Source organism: Caretta caretta, chromosome 10, assembly GCF_965140235.1.
Source record: "Caretta caretta isolate rCarCar2 chromosome 10, rCarCar1.hap1, whole genome shotgun sequence".
NCBI classification, from domain to species: Eukaryota; Metazoa; Chordata; order Testudines; family Cheloniidae; genus Caretta; species Caretta caretta.
Genome location: NC_134215.1, coordinates 47062114 through 47078760, shown reverse-complemented (window position 1 = coordinate 47078760; position 16647 = coordinate 47062114). Strand labels below are relative to the sequence as shown.

The 16647-nt window shown below is 43.6% G+C and overlaps 1 protein-coding gene across 2 annotated transcripts in view; it reads left to right on the top strand.

The window, feature by feature from the left end:
* Positions 1 to 16647, top strand: part of EDC3 (enhancer of mRNA decapping 3) — a 65622-nt gene that overhangs the window by 39795 nt on the left and 9180 nt on the right. For both annotated transcript variants that reach the window (XM_048865971.2, XM_048865970.2), the window contains 2 exons: positions 11435 to 11588; positions 16310 to 16527. In XM_048865971.2, the coding sequence (XP_048721928.1) occupies positions 11435 to 11588; positions 16310 to 16527 (372 nt within the window). The remainder of the gene's footprint in view (positions 1 to 11434; positions 11589 to 16309; positions 16528 to 16647) is intronic.

Sequence of the window (16647 nt, the reverse complement as noted above, 5' to 3'; positions counted from 1 at the left end):
CAGGTTAGACAAACACCTGTCAGGAATAGTCTAGAATAGATAATACTTAGTCCTGCCATGAGTACAGGGGACTGGATTAGATGACCTCTCGAGGTCCCTTTCAGTCCTATGGTTCTGTAATGAACACAAGGCTGGACAAATCCATTTGTAGTAAAGCAACCCAATGGACTACTAGGAAGTATTGTTTGGTAGCCCAACTATTATTATAATCAACTGTATGTTTCAGATAAATAGTCTTAAATCGACCCATGACTCCTAGATCTTTTATTGCCTTTGATTCAAAATCCAATACCCCGAAGGCTAGATGAAAGTGGCTGATGTTCCATTGTCAGTTCTGGTCTCTCCTCCATGGTTATGCTCACCTATTTTTTTTAAAAGGTTAATTCTATTAACCTGTCTCACTAAAGGACAGGAGGATGCTCTGAATCTAGCAACCTTCACCCAACAGAGAGGAGCTTTTGAGATTGTTAGGGCCCAGCTCTCCAAACACTGTTCTCTTAGGGACTTGCAATATTTTATTCACTGGTTGTTCCCTGACCATTCACGTTCTGCTGAGTTTCTTCTTCATTTCTGCCCTCTTTGATTAGACAGCAGGTGAAATGAACAGATTGGGTTTTCTCCTTTGTCTCCTAAGTGACCATCTCTGTAGACTTTGGTTAAAGTAATTGTTTTGAAATGCAAAATACCGTTGCAGCTGTTTGCCTCCTGTATCTCATAAATTGTTGAAGTGAGACCTAAAGGCGGTCAGGTTGTCATCTGAGGTCAGAGGAGAAGATGATGGACTTCCTGGGTTCTTCCACCTCCACTCCCAAAACAAAGATGGTCAGTCTTGCAGAAAGAACACCAAGCATGGACATGGGTGTCATTTTGTGATTGTTAGTGTGAAAATCTGATTCAGTTCAATTCAAGGGGACTTTTTTGGCATGACAAGCTATACTAATATGACCAAAGTATAAGAAAAACACTGACTGTTAGAGGCGGCTGTGCTGTGTTTTATTATAACTTGTGCTTTTATAGAGGCAGTAGGACTTCTGGGGGGGGAACCAAGAATGATAGTGGTGAAGAGGTAGTATATTTTCTTGTAAGCTCTTCAGAAATGTAGCAGGAGTATTAGAGTGGAGAAGGCAGACTGCAAAACTGGGTCTGTTCCAGAGGAAAAACGAACACTGAAGCTAGTACAGTGCTTATCATGTCTTCAATCATCACTTATTTGAATCCATCCCTGGGGCTCTGCATGTGAATTACCCCCCAAATATATAATTAGCATTCACTCCTTCTGGCTGGCTTCTGTTGATCTTCCTCCTTTTGTTCCCAATTATACAATACTTAAAAAGAAAAGTTAAGTGTTGACAACAACAAAAATCTTGACTACCGAGAAAGCCTAGATGCCCTATTTATGAGAACAACAGGGGAGCAATTTGCGTGCTTTCTACCACACCTGCCCATCTGGAGAACTGAAGTGCACCAAGAATTTGGAGACCACTGTCATGTCCCCCCTCCTTAATCTCTTCTTTTCCAAATTTAATGTACCCAGTTCCTTCAGCCTTTGCTCATATGGCTTGAATTCCATCCCTTTGATCATCTTTGTCACTTACTTCTGGATTCTTTCCAGTTTCTCTATATCCTTTGTATACAGCGGCGGCCTAAAATTGGACACAGTACTCCAGCTGAGGCGTAACAAGTACTGAATAGAATGGTACTATCACCTCTGTTAATGCAACCCAAAATTGCATTTGCTTTTTTTTTGCAACAGCATCACATTAGCTATCCTCTAGTCACCTGATAAAGAGGCTGATTTGAGTGATGATAGGTTATATACCACAGTTAGCTCTGCAGTTTCATATCTGAGTTCCTTAAGAACTCTTGGGTGAATACCATCTGCTAGTGACTTATTGCTGTTTAATTTATCAATTTGTTACAAAACCTCCTCTATCAACACCTCAATCTGGCAAAGTTCCTCAGATCTGTCACCTAAAAAGAATGGCTCAGGTGTGGGAATCCCCCTCACATCCTCTGTGAGGATGAAGATGGATGCAAAGAATTCCTTTAGCTTCTCCGCAATGGCCTTGTCTTCCTGAGTGCTCCTTTAGCACCTCAGTTGTCTAGTGGTCTCATTGATTTGTTTGTCAGGTGTCCTGCTTCTGATGTAGTTAAAAATGTTTTTGCTGTTAGTTTTTATGTAGAATTTAAGCTTTAATTTGTAGAAGAATTAAGGTGTTTTGTTTTTTTTTAGTTAAGGTTCTGAATCAAGTGTAAACCAATGTAGTACTGTCTTCCTGAGTCTACAGACAGATGTCTTGAGAGCCTCTGTCCCTGTTCATAGCTTTACCAGCAGCAGAATGAAAAACAGAGTCTGGTCAGTTTCACGTTTGCTACTCACAATCCTTGTGTCCTACATGAAACTGACAAGAATTATACAGATTTCCTAAAGCTGCTCCTGCTTAGGAAAGCTGAGCAGCAACAGAGGTGGAAACTGAAGCGATTCATGGCGGTGGAGGAGCTAAAAGTAGAAGCTCCGGAGAAGGAATAGAACAAGACAAAATGCGCTCTCCATTGCAGTTGTCAGAGGCTCTGGAAAGGGGCAGAGAATTAGAGAATTTCCCTGCGCACCCCTGACTGCAGCCAAAAGGCTGTGGATTTTGGGGGTGGGGAAGAGACAGCTCGTCTTTTGCTTTCCAAGAGCTAGACTCTAGAGGGTGTGTGTGAAATTTCATATGTCAGACCTCTACTAGCCAGAGGCCTGTACAAAAGGTAGGGCCCAGGAACAGCACTCTGGTAGCAATCCCATCACCCTCCACCCTTCTCAGCAGTTGAGTAGTAGAGGTTGGGTAGTAGGACTTCTCATCTGGACATTGCTCCTGGACCTTGCTTTTTAAAGCCACCATCCTCATTTCTTGTATGTACTTCTGATTAGTGAGCTTAGCCCTTTGGGTAGTGGATATTAGGTTTTTTCCAGCCCTGTGTATCCTTTGCATATGCTGTGTGGTATAGTAATTGATTTGAATGGGTAACTTATTCATAGGTCTGTGCCCAGTATGGAGTGTACTTTAGAAATTATTTCTACATTCCTTGGGTTAATGAGGATTTAGTGCTGCTGTGCATGTTAAGGAATAGTTAATTATATCTGTCTTTTTTTCATGGGCAGCTATAAAATATATATTAATATTAAGGCCTAAGCTGACCTATTTTATTATCTTGATCGCTGAACAATAAAGATCCACCTTCCAACCCAAACATAATTAAGCTTGGCTGGAGTTCAATTCTGGTTACAGTACTGTTATTGTTTGTGGGTTTACACGCTATCTCCTTGATTGCTTTCCTCCAGAGTTTGTTTATCTCCATCAGCTTGTTTTAGATAAACCAGTCTGACTGGTTGGACCTTGCGTGAGTGCTAAGAAGGGAAATTTTCTTGGTGCTTGCACGCTCCGAGAAAGAGCAATTAGGACAAAGTGTAATACTGGTTCAGGCCTTGCTGTTTGCATGCTATGATGCTGTGTAATCTTACCATACCTTTCTGTCAGCTCCAAGTAATGTCCCTTGCATTAACCCATTAAGGGTATGTCTACACAACAATAAAAACCCCAAAGCACTGAGTCTCAGAGCCCACTTCAATTGACTCAGGCTTATGGAGCTCGGGCTGGAGAGCTAAAAATTGCAGTGTAGATGCCAGGCTGGAGCCCAGGATCTGAGAACTATCCCCCTTGGAGGATCTCAGAGCCCGCATTCCAGCCCAGGCCTTAATGTCTATGCTGCGATTTTTAACCCTGTGCGCCCAAGCCCCACTAGCCTGAATCAGCTGACCTGGGCCAGCTGCAGCTGTGTCACAAGTCTTGTATTGCAGTGTAGATGTACCCTAAGTGTTGATGGTTGCCAGAGCTATCAGACTGATGGAGTAGGCACGCATTGTAACTTCCAGCATCTGGAGAGGGTGCTGCTGGCTTAGCACCTCTTTGGTTGTAATATGCCAAACTAGGTTGGTGTGAAATGCAGACCTGGTGTCCCAGCCCTCTGGTTAGTGAGAACGTTGTGTAAACAGGGAATCCAAGGACCCTGTCCTCCAGCTTAAAAAGATCTGCATTGTTTAAAAGCAATTTGGGAGTCACAAGCCCCAGGTCAGAGAGGGGAGTGTATGTGAAATAACAAGTTTGGAAAGACCCTGAACTGAGGTCACTCAATCCTACCTCAGGCTAGAGAAACAAGATCTGATGAATGAGCAAAGATATGAATGGGAATGAGCTGTGGCTGAACCTTGTATGACTTTGGAGGGAAAGAGGGTGTGTGAACACTGACAGGTGCGTGACTAGTTTGACAGGTTTAAGATCGTTAGTGGCTTAGGACTCTGAACGTTCAGCTTTTTGAAGTTGCTGCTATCAACTGTTTAATTACTTCTGATAATACACATGTTTGCATATATGCTGCATATAATAAAAGCTTGATTACAGAAAAGTCTTTTAATCAGCTGTTAACATGCAAGGTCAAGTGGTCAAAACTGTTTCACGTCTCTGTAGGAGTAATGTGTCTAGTTTGTTTCAACACATTCCTAGATGTTAAGGCCGGAAAGGACCATTAGATCATCTAGCCTGACCACACAGGCCATTGAATTTCACCAAGTTACTCCAGCATTGAGCCCAATAATTTGTTTGACTAAAGCATATCTTCCTGAAAGGCATCTGGGCTTGAAGATCTTGAGAGATGGAGAATCCACCTCTTCTGATGGTTTGTTCCAGTGGTCCATGACAAGGGCTCGTGGATGCTACAGGAATACAAATGATCACCTGCACTGTTAACAAATTGTGCCTTGTTTCTAATTTGAATTTGGCTTTAACATCAAGCCATTGGTTCTTGTTTTTCCTCTCCACTAGATTAGAGCCTTTTAGTAGCTGGTATTTTCTCCCTTTGAGAAGGCACTTATAGACCGTGATCGAGACACCTCTTGAGCTTCATTTTGAGCTCGACCTGTTTAGGTTAAGTCTCTCACTGTAAGGCATCTTCTCCAGCCCTCAAAAATTTTTGTGGCTCTCTTTGCACCCTGTTTTTCAACTTTTCAACATCCTGTTTATAATGTGGACATCAGAACTGTACATAATATTCCAGTCCCCTCTTTGTATATCTACGAATTGCATTTGTCAGTTTTGCCATAGCATCGCACTGGGAGTTCATGTTGAGTTGCTTGGCTACTGTGAGGCCTACATCCTTTTCAGAGTCACTGCTGTCTAGGAGATAGTTCCCCATTCTGTAGGTATGGCCTGCATTCCTTGTTCCTTGCAGTTGTGGCTATATTGAAACCATTTTATTTGCATGAGCCCAGCCCACCCAGGAATCCAGATGACTCTGTATGATTGCCCCATCGTCATTATTTACCACTCCACCAGTGTTTGTGATCTGCAACTCCTTAAGGATAGACAAGGGCAAACCAGGGGGTTTACATTGATTGAGCTAAGGGGAACCTGAACTAGCTTTCTTGGTGCAAACTCTGACTTGCCCTTGTTGGTGCTTGGGAGTCGGCACCAGTGCAGCTGCACCACTAGCTGAATTGATGCTGTTCCTGAGTTCATATGTAGACTGCATCTGTAACTGATACATGTGTGAAAATGAATCAGGATTGATGTTTGTGACTGATGCAGAAGTAGGACAACATTAATGAAAGTACCAGATTTTTTGGCACTTTAGTCAGGCCCTCTGCCTGGCACTTCATGCCATGCCTAAGCTGTGAAAGAGAGCTTCATCTTCTCGTGAGCGATGTACATTTTTTTTATCTGTAATGTATCCTCAACATGCTTCCTGTGGCTCTCACCTGCCAGTCCCACAAAGTGACAACAGACAGAATGTTCAACAATAAATCCCAAAGCCTTCACCCATTTGGAGGCTGCTGATTGTTCCTGAATGCCTCTGGGCACTGCTTGTTCAGTTCAGAGCAGTGTATCTGAATTAGCCAAACAGAAGTGAGCCAAGAACTTGCCTGCCTGCAGTCATTCCCCCTCAAGCTGTGATTATCAAATATCACGAGCTAAGCAGAATTGAGCTGTGCTGGTATGTGGATAGGAGACCTCTAGGGAAATCCGGGTACTGCAGGGTGGAATATTGAATGAAGAGTATCCTATATCCCTAGAAAAACAACAAGGAGTCTGGTGGCACCTGAAAGACTAAGATTTATTTGGGCATAAGCTTTTGTGGGTAAAACACCACTTCTTCAGATGCACGGAGTGAAAATTACAGATGCAGGCATTATATAATGACACATGAAGGGAAAGGAGTTACCTCACAAGTGGAGAATCAGTGCTAACAGGGCCAATTCGATCAGGGTTGATGTAGTCCACTCCCAATAATAGATGAGGAGGTGTAAATTCCAGGAGAGGCAAAGCTGCTTTTGTAATGAGCCAGCCACTCCCAGTCCCTATTCAAGCCCAAATTATTGGTGTTAAATTCGCAAATGAATTTTAGTTCTGCTGCTTTGAAGTCTGTTTCTGAAGTTATTTTGTTCAAGTATAGCTACTTTTAAATCTGTTATAGAATGTCCAGGAAGATGGAAGTGTTCTCCTACTGGCTTTTGTATGTTACCAGTCCTGATGTCCGATTTGTGTCCATTTATTCTTTTATGTAGGGACTGTCCAGTCTGGCCAATGTACATGGCAGAGGGGCATTGCTGGCATATGATGGCATATATAACATTAGTAGATATGCATGTGAATGAACCTCTGATGGTGTCACTAGAGTAAATATGGGGACAGAGTAGGCAACGAGGTTTGCTATAGGGATTGGTTCCTGGGTTACTGTTTCTGTGGTATGGTGTGCTGTTGCTTGTGAGTATTTGCTTCAGGTTTGGGGGCTATCTGTAAGCGAGGACTGGCTTGCCTCCCAAGCTCTGTGAGAGTGAGGGATCGTTTTCCAGGATAGGTTGTAGATCGTTGATAATGTGCTGGAGAAGTTTTAGCTGGGGGCTGTACGTGATGGCCAGTGGTGGTCTGTTGTTTTCCTTGTTGGGCCTGTTCTGTAGTAGGTGATTTCTGGGTACCCATCTCACTCTGTCAGTCTGTTTCCTCACTTCCCCAGATGGGTATTGTAGTTTTAACAATGCTTGATAAAGATCTTGTAGGTGTTTGTCTCTGTCCGAGGGATTGGAGCAAATTCGGTTGTATCTTAGGGCTTGGCTATAGACAATGGATCGTGTGATGTGTCCTGGATGGAAGCTGGAGGCATGTAGGTAAGTATAGCGATCAGCAGGTTTCCGGTATAGGGTGGTGTTTATGTGACCATCACTTATTTGCACTGTAGTGTCCAGGAAGTGGATCTCTTGTGTGGACTGGTCGAGGCGGAGGTTGATGGTGGGGTGGAAATTGTTGAAAACCAGGTGGAATTCTTCAAGGGCCTCCTTCCCGTGGGTCCATATGATGAAGATGTCATCAATGTAGCGCAAGTAGAGGAGCGGCGCTAGGGGACGAGAGCTGAGGAAGCGTTGTTCTAAGTCAGCCATAAAAATGTTGGCATTCTGTGGGGCCATGCGGGTACCCATAGCAGTGCCACTGACTTGAAGGTATACGTCGTCCCCAAATCTGAAATGGTTGTGGGTGAGGACAAAGTCACAAAGCTCAGCCATGAGGTGTGCCGTGGCCTCATCAGGGCTACTGTTCTTAACAGCTTGTAGTCCATCCTCATGTGGAATATTGATGTAAAGAGCTTCTACATCCATGGTGGCCAGGATGGTGTTTTCAGGAAGATTACCAATGAATGCATTGTAGTTCCCTCAGGAAGTCGGTGGTGTCTCGAAGATTGCTAGGAGCGCTGGTAGCATAGGGTCTGAGGAGAGAGTCCAAATAGCCAGATAATCCTGCTGTAAGAGTGTGGATGCCTGAGATGATGGGGTGTCCAGGGTTTCCAGGTTTATGGATCTTGGGTAGCAGATAGAATACCCGGGGTTGGGGCTCTGTGGGTGTGTCCGTGTAGATTTGTTCCCGTGCTGTAGCAGGGAGTTTCTTGAGCAGATGGTGTAATTTCTTTTGGTGGCACTCAGTGGGATCAGAGGATAGTGGCCTGTAGAATGTGATGTTGGAGAGTTGCCTGGCAGCCTTCTGTTCATAATCTGACCTGTTCATTATGACTACAGCACCTCCTTTCTCAGCCCCTTTGATTATAATGTCAGAGTTGTTTCTGAGGCTGTGGGTGGCATTGTGTTCTGTACGGCTGAGGTTATGGGGCAAGTGATACTGTTTGTTCACAATTTCAGCCTGTGCACGTCTGCGGAAGCACTCTATGTAGAAGTCCAGTCTGTCATTTCGACTGTCAGGAGGATACTTGATACCATATATCCCCAGAGTTTGTACTGAGCCGTTATTCTAGCACAGCGCTAGAAGGTGCTGTATTATTTGAGAACTTTTGGTTGAGATGTTAAAGGTCTTGACCTGTGTGGTCAAAGATCCAATGATATTTTGCAAGCACCTTCTTCCTACCTGATTATCCATTCCAAACTTCCTATCCTAAACAGTTATGCATTGCTGTTGTGTGCCGTTTTATAGCTGTTGTGTTCCAACTCAAAGGGGTTTGCCTTTCTGTGGCAGGGAAGTGGATTTTCCAAAATTAGTAAAGACTGTAAAATTCTAGGGGTTCATTGCATGAAAGGTGCCCCATTAGTGCAAGATAATTCTTGCTTAGAGTTGGAGAGGGGTAGAGAATTGGGTAGTCATAGCTCCAAATACTTCAAATAAAGAATCTGGCTTGTTTTACCTGTTGACTTCTTGGGATCTCACTGTAGAAGTGAGAAAACATCTCTGCGCTGCCGTCCATCACAGCAGGGTGTTATTTTCAACACTCCAGTCCTGCTGATACAGTCTTTTTTTCCACTCAAGAGTTGGAGCAAGTCCTGGTGTGTTAGAGAATGGTGTTGCCAAACAACACACAAGTGTCTGAGAAACTCTGAGAAATACATAGAGAAACATTGAGAAATATATATTATTCTTGTGCCCAGGTGATCCTGGCAGAAGTTCTGTCCCTCTGGGATTTTGCTGTGTGGAGAACCAGAGCAGATCCTGTAATGATACAGTTCTTGTTGGGCCTTGGTGTTCTGTGACAAGATTTCTAGAGCCCTGCATGGATACAAAATTTGTATCCGCATCCGATCCGCAAAAATTGTTCTCGGATATCCTCATCTGCGGATATCTGCATATTTGCAGGGCTCTACAGATTTCCCACAAAGGGCATAGCTGAAGTGACTGTGACAGCTATCCTCCATTAGCTCAAAGATATTTGTTTTTATGTGACTTGTGTTAGGGATAATGAACTTTAACAGATAGTGAGGATGGATTGAGCAAAATGTGTAGAGGTTGGTGGTCTCATCCTTTGGAGCCTCAGGATCCTTTAATCTGGCTGGTCATTATTGTCAGGTGAAGGTATAATACCTTACCTCTCCGTGGGGTGCTTCTAGGTCACAGTTTCTATTCCCTGGCTTCCAGTGCCACTAAAGTCTGTCACAGCCATGTGCACATCCCTTGTAATGAGTTTGGAGGTGGTTTCTTTGTGTTCAGTGTGTCATGGAAGCCCCTGGTAAAGAACCCAAGTAATCTAAAGAATAAGAATGGAGTTTGCAGACTATAAGATCTTTTCCCCGTAAAGGAGTTCTCTCTGGCCAGAGAAACCTAAGGTTCGTATGATCCTTCCCACATTTATGATGATCCTCAAAGCCATGGGCTGCCCTTTGGATGGATGTCTGCAGTATTATTCTAAGCCCAGATGCCCTGTGGGCTGTCTGGTGCTGTGTAAGTACTTGAAGGATGGCTCTCATGGACTTGCAGAAGATGAGAGCTGTTAATAAACAGAACTAAAATAACTGCAGAATGCAATTGAACCATTTAAATTTCTCAGCCACACTCTGCAAAGGGCTGGTTCTTAGATTGAGATGTGCCATGGTAAAACTGCCAGTCACCAATCAGAAGCCTTTGAGCTGTTTGCTGCCTGATCTATGGCTGGATTATTCAAAGGGTCTGGCAGGAGGTAGGTCCACAAATACCATTGCAAAAACTCTTGAGAATCCCACCCTATATAGTTACAGGGCTTTAGTTGCTATCTTTCTGAGTTTAGAGGTATGGATTCCTGGCCAGGAAGCCAGCACCGCCTGCTGAGTTCAGATCACTTCAGCCAGAGAAGACATTTGGGGTCTTTTGGAGGTTGCATAAAGTCTGAGTTGGGGTGGCACAGTAGAGTGGGATTGTGGGAGACACCCTTTCATTTCTTCTGGTGGTGATGTGAAGCCGCTAAGATTTAGGGGATTATAGGTGATGTGAGTAACATGGTGCCCTTGCCAGCTATATGAATAAGAAGTTAGGTTGATGGAGGAAGAAAGTTTTGTTTTGAGACTTGTGAAGTAGGAAACTGGCTGGCTTTTATACACTATTTGCCCTCACCAATTTATCTATCCATGTATTCCACTCGCTGCAGGGGGCGATTCCACCCTGTGATTCCAGGGAAGTCTTCAGGCTCTGGGGCACTTTATCCTAGAGAGTCTGTTTAGAAACAATGGGTTTCAGAGTAGCAGCCGTGTTAGTCTGTATCTGCAAAAAGAAAAGGAAGACTTGTGGCACCTTAGAGACGAACCAATTTATTTGAGCATAAGCTTTCGTGAGCTACAGCTCACTTCATGCATCTGATGAAGTGAGCTGTAGCTCACAAAAGCTTATGCTCAAATAAATTGGTTCATCTCTAAGGTGCCACAAGTCCTCCTTTTCTTTTTTTAGAACCAATGTAACTGCTGTCTCATTAAAGAGGGAAATGCTAGTGCTTGTGGTAGTGGTAGTGGTAATCAGATAGCACTGGGTAGGACATGGAGTAAGCAGGAGTTTGGGGAAACCTCCTTCCCAAAGAATTCCCCATCTAGAATTCCCACGCTCCCCTTGCTATCCTGTTCTTGAACGTAGGTTGCTAGTTGGCGAGGAGAGGGGTCTGCTAAGACAAGGTTACTTCTGCTGTTGAGCTTCCAGGATTAAGCTACTTTCGAAGAAACCTCTTTTTTTTTTTTTTTTTCTTTTTCCCCACATTCTGGGCTTGCTTGCAGTAATAACTAAAGCCAGGAGGCCCCTTTCCCAATTAGTAATTGTGGTTTGTCCTCCAAATTTGTTTCTTAGGAGCCTAGAGGAGAATGCAGGCTGTAGTGCAGCAGCCATTCTCACACCCCTTAAAGAAATAGTTTCTGTGGCAGCATGTGGAGTAAGTGCCGCAGATGTAGCTAGCTAGTTGAGAGTCAAATGGCTGCCTCTTGAAGGGAGCTGGAGCCTGCTGGGAGCACAGTTGCTGATCCAGCCTTTAGAGATAAGGGGACCTCCTGTAGAGGCAAGTAGCCTCTTCGTTATATTCATTTAGGAGCAGTCTGTCATTTAGTTTAGAACAGATCTTAACCCTCTGGATGTGAATGATTATTCTGTCCTTCCTTCCCCTTCTCTTTGAATTGCAGACTCTGGGCTAGTCGTCCCAAGCGTCTCTTATGAACTGCACAAAAAGGTGCTTTCAGTAGCTGAGAAACACGGCCTGACTCTGGAGCGCAGACTGGAGATGACTGGGGTGTGCGCCAGCCAGATGGCATTGAGTCTGCTCGGAGGACCCAACAGGTAAACAACCCCTGCTGTGAATCTCCCCATTTGCCTTGTGAATGGAGTTTACAGAAACCAGCTTGTTCATCAAAGATGTGGCCAAATTAAATTGTATAAAATAATCTCCAGGGAAAATCTTTGTAACTGTCACAGTTCAGGACACTGCACCTGTCCAGCAAGGGCACCTGCTCTCAGGTGTCTGGCTCCCAGGCAGTGCCTTTCTTTGGTAGAGCCCTGCATCTCTCCCTTCTGACCCAGGTGCATCCAGGCTGCACTGTTCCCTGCCTTCATTGTTCTCCCCAGCAGAGACAGGCTGCCCAAGCAGACAGTTGACAGGTGTAATTGTTAACAGCTATGAGGTACCACGCAGCATTTCCTATGCAGGCCTACTTTATTCTTAAGATAAAACTCATTAAAGAGAAAACATTAAATGTAATAGAAGAACCTATACAAATGCTAATAAATTTACCAGAGTTAACCCCAACTCTAACATGGAGTAGTCCTTCAGTCCCCGCTTCCTCCCTCCCCAATCCAAGGATTATAAATTCATCACAGTTTCAGCTCAGAACAAACACTCTCATAGCATTTTTAGTCTACCCTCTGTACAGTTCAGGGGTCTTTGATTTGGAGTTTCCAGGAGCAGGTAATTAGCAGACAATGGGTTTTCCCCTCCGGGCATAATTTGAAAAGGGAGGATTTGAAGTGGGTCATTTGCATTCCCCAGGTACTTCCTAGGAAATCCACTTCACACCTATTTTTCCCAAAAATCCTTTGAAATTCCTAATACCTTTCAGAGATTGCATTGGTCTGTCTCCTAAAGAAGGTACATACATAGGGCCTGTCTACACCGGCAACGTTAAAATGCTCTACAAAACCCCACCTCCATGAGGGGCGTAGCTCCCAGTGGTTGGGCACGGTCTATACTGGCATGTTACAGCACTGAAACTTGCAGCGCTCGGGTGTTTTTTCACACCCCTGAGAGAGAAAGTTGCAGTGCTGTAAAGACAAGCCCATACAGTTCCATGATAATACATACACCGTTGCATGTTTAATATAATGGACCCCAATAATGTTCAACTTTATAGAATTAAGTTTCATTTAATTCAGAAAATTCATTCAGGATATTGCAGGGTATTGTCAATTTATCACAGTAACTACTATGTAGTACATATAGGGCCCTGCTAATCCAGATGGCCAGATGTGGCTTTGTCTCGATGCTTGCCCTCCTACTCTGGACACAGAAGCACTATTCTAGCCTGTTATGCAAACCCCACACTGTATTCATGAGTCAGTCCTCAAATGACCATGAAAATGAGAGAGTAATCCAAATTACCTAAATGCCAACCAAAGGAAGAGTTTTGCCTATAGCCTCACTTCCTTATTGTCTCTCCCTCTACATTGTATGTATATAGAGAATCAGGAAACCCTCTTGGAGAGACTGTCCTTGTTCCAGTACTCTGGATGTATTGATTTACTCATGGCTTCGCCTGGGTTTCTATATCCCAGAACCAGTAATGTCCCTCGGTCAAATACAAAATCAACAGAGGAGGGAATAAAGAATAACTCAATTCCCGGTGGAAACTTTTTCAGAGATCTCGGGGAAGATGTAACCCAAGAAAGATGAAAACACTTTATAATTTTGGATTAGCTGATCCTTTGCATGAATAACTAAACCCTTCTTTTGGTATTTATTTTAAATGTAATATTTTTGAAGGCAGATGCCAATAAAAACAAAACTCAAGAACTAAGAGGAATTGCACCATCTAGTCACAATATCACTTAGATTTTTTTTTTTTTTTTATACTTAAATCCCATTTGGAAGTCTTAATCTTTTCCTGGGGCCTGATTTGACAAGAGGTCTGATATGCAGTTGGTCCTGTGTGCATGCACACACCCCTTGTGTGAGCAAAAACCTGCCTTCAGTGTGCAGTCACTAACTAGTCAAGTAGACGCACAATTGCGATACACTTTTAAGCCTGATTTACCTGACCCTAATATTTTAAGGTATCTTCATCCCACTGGAGAGAGAGAGCATTAACTCCCTCTTCTGTTGTGTAGATAGTACTGCACTTCAATCCAATGTCTCACAAAACATTGTCTACACAGCAGCAGCGCTTTCCCTAACAATTTCTTTTGATGCTTGCTTATGCCTTGAGATAATTCATGAGGCTGCCTTGCTGGATAGAAAGTAGACGCAGCCACTTAATCTGTTATTGTACGTGAAACTGGTGGTGCATGGAGGTAATGGGAGGGCTTTAAAAATACAGTAGTATGAATTGTTTTCTACCTTTAAATGTATCTGATCGGTCTGAGGTGAACCCTAAGTTCATGGTGGTATTACTATGCTTTAAAAAGCTCTTATTCATTCATTCCTTTCTTGGGTTCAAAACAAGACCATTGGAGAGGAGCAAAATGACTCTTTTAGAATCATAGACTTTAAGGTCAGAAGGGGCCATTATGATCGTCTAGTCTGACCTGCACAACGCAGGCCACAGAATCTCAGCCACCCACTCTTGTAACAAACCTCTAACCTATGTCTTAACTACTGAAGTCCTCAAATCGTGGTTTAAAGACTTCAAGGTGCAGAGAATCCTCCAGCAAGTGACCTGTCCCCCATGCTGCAGAGGAAGGCGAAAAACCCCCAGGGCCTCTGCCAATCTGCCCTGGAGGAAAATTCCTTTCTGACCCCAGATATGGCAATCAGCTAAACCCTGAGCATGTGGGCAAGACTCACCAGCCAGACACCCAGGAAAGAAATCTCTGTAGTAACTCAGATCCCACCCCATCTAACATCCCATCACAGGCCATTGGGCATATCTACTGCAAATAGTTGAAGATCAATTAATTGCCAAAATTAGGCCATCCCATCATATCATCCCCTCCATAAACTTATCAAGCTTAGTCTTGAAGCCAGATATGTCTTTTGCCCCACTGCTTTCCTTGGAAGGCTGTTCCAGAACTTCACTCCTCTGATGGTTAGAAATCTTCGTCTAATTTCAAGTCTAAACTTCCTGATGGCCAGTTTATATCCATTTGTTCTTGTGTCCACACTGGTACTGAGCTTAAACAATTCTTCTCCCTCCGTGGTATTTATCCCTCTGATATATTTATAGAGAGCAATCATATCTCCCCTCAACCTTCTTTTAGTTAGGCTAAACAAGCCAAGCTCCCTGAGTCTCCTTTCATCAGACAAGTTTTCCATTCCTCAGATCATCCTAGTAGCCCTTCTCTGTACCTGTTCCAGTTTGAATTCATCCTTCTTAAACATGGGAGACTAGAACTGCACACACTGTTCCAGATGAGGTCTCTCCAGTGCCTTGTATAACGATACTAACACCTCCTTATCTCTACTGGAAATACCTTGCCTGATGCATCCCAAGACTGCATTAGCTTTTTTCACAGCTGTATCATATTGGCAGCTCATAGTCCTCCTGTGATCAACCAATGCTCCGAGGTCCTTCTCCTCCTCTGTTACTTCCAAGTGATGTGTCCCCAGTTTATAACAAAAATTCTTGTTGTTAATTCCTAAATGCATGACCTTGCACTTTTCACTATTAAATTTCATCCTATTACTATTACTCCAGTTTACAAGGTCATCCAGATCTTCCTGTATGATATCCTGGTCATTCTCTGTATTGGCAATGCCTCCTAGCTTTGTGTCATCTGCAAACTTTATTAGCACATTCCTGCTGTTTGTGCCAAGGTCAGTAATAAAAAGATTAAGATTGGTCCCAAAACCGATCTCTGAGGAACTCCACTAGTAACCTCCTGACAGTTCACCTTTCAGTGTGACCCGTTGCAGTCTCGCCTCTAACCAGTTCCTTATCCATCTTTCAATTTTCATACTGATCCCCATCTTTTCCAATTTAGCTAATTCCCCATGTAGAACAGTATCAAATGTCTTACTGAAATCGAGGTACATTAGATCCACTGCATTTCCTTTGTCTAAAAAATCTGTTACCTTCTCAAAGAAGGAGATCAGGTTGGTTTGACACGATCTACCTTTTGTAAAACCATGTTGTATTTTGTCCCAATTACCATTGACCTCAATGTCCTTAACTCCTTTCTCCTTCAAAATTTTTTCCAAGATCTTGCATACTACAGATGTCAAACTAACAGGCCTGTAGTTACCTGGATCACACTTTTTTCCCTTTCTTAAAAATAGGAACTATGTTAGCAATTCTCCAGTCATACGGTACAACCCCTGAGTTTACAGATTCATTAACGCTTTTATTCTCGCTGTGTTGCATTGTATGCTACTATAGACCAATGGTCTCACAGCAAAGCCTCAGAAAAAGAGAGCCAAACAAAGAAAAAGGTGAAACCATAGAACTCAAACCTGCTTGAACTGCAACACCTTCTAAGCATCCAGTGGAAGTGCCCCTTGTTTTGAAACAGAGCCCTTGTGGACAGCGTATTGATGAGATGAATAGAATAGTGCTGCAAGGTTCCAGAGTTTTGCTGTCTGTTTTACCTTTTGAGGGAAACCCTGAAGTGGAGCAGGTAGGTCATCAGTAATTTCCCAGTGCTTAAGTGCTGGACAGATTGAGATGCTGTCACCGCATATATACGTGTCTTTCCAGAGCAGGAGGACTCTGGATTCCTCATCTTCAGATTGTTAAACAGCTTAGGGAGATTTCTGGGACCTCCATGCTTTAGATTCCATTGTCATCACCCTCCCACAGAAAGAATGCAAAAGACGCTTGGGTTTTAATGGTTTCCCCCTCTCTGTGTTTCAGGTTGAATCCTAAAAATGTTCACCAGCGACCCACGGTGGCTCTGCTGTGCGGCCCCCACGTGAAGGGGGCCCAGGGAATCAGTTGTGGACGGCATCTTTCCAACCATGACGTTCATGTCATTCTCTTCCTGCCCAACTTTGTCAAGATGCTGGAATCCATCACTAATGAGCTGAACCTCTTCAGCAAGACCCAAGGCCAGCAGGTGTCCAGTGTCAAAGGTAAGCAGTGTTAGGCTTTGGTGAAAGCTGGGTCTGAGCTGAGACGCTGAGCAACGTGCAGAAGCTCATGCTGAAACGGGTCCCACTTATGAGAGCAGCACTGAAGGCCTGCACCATTGT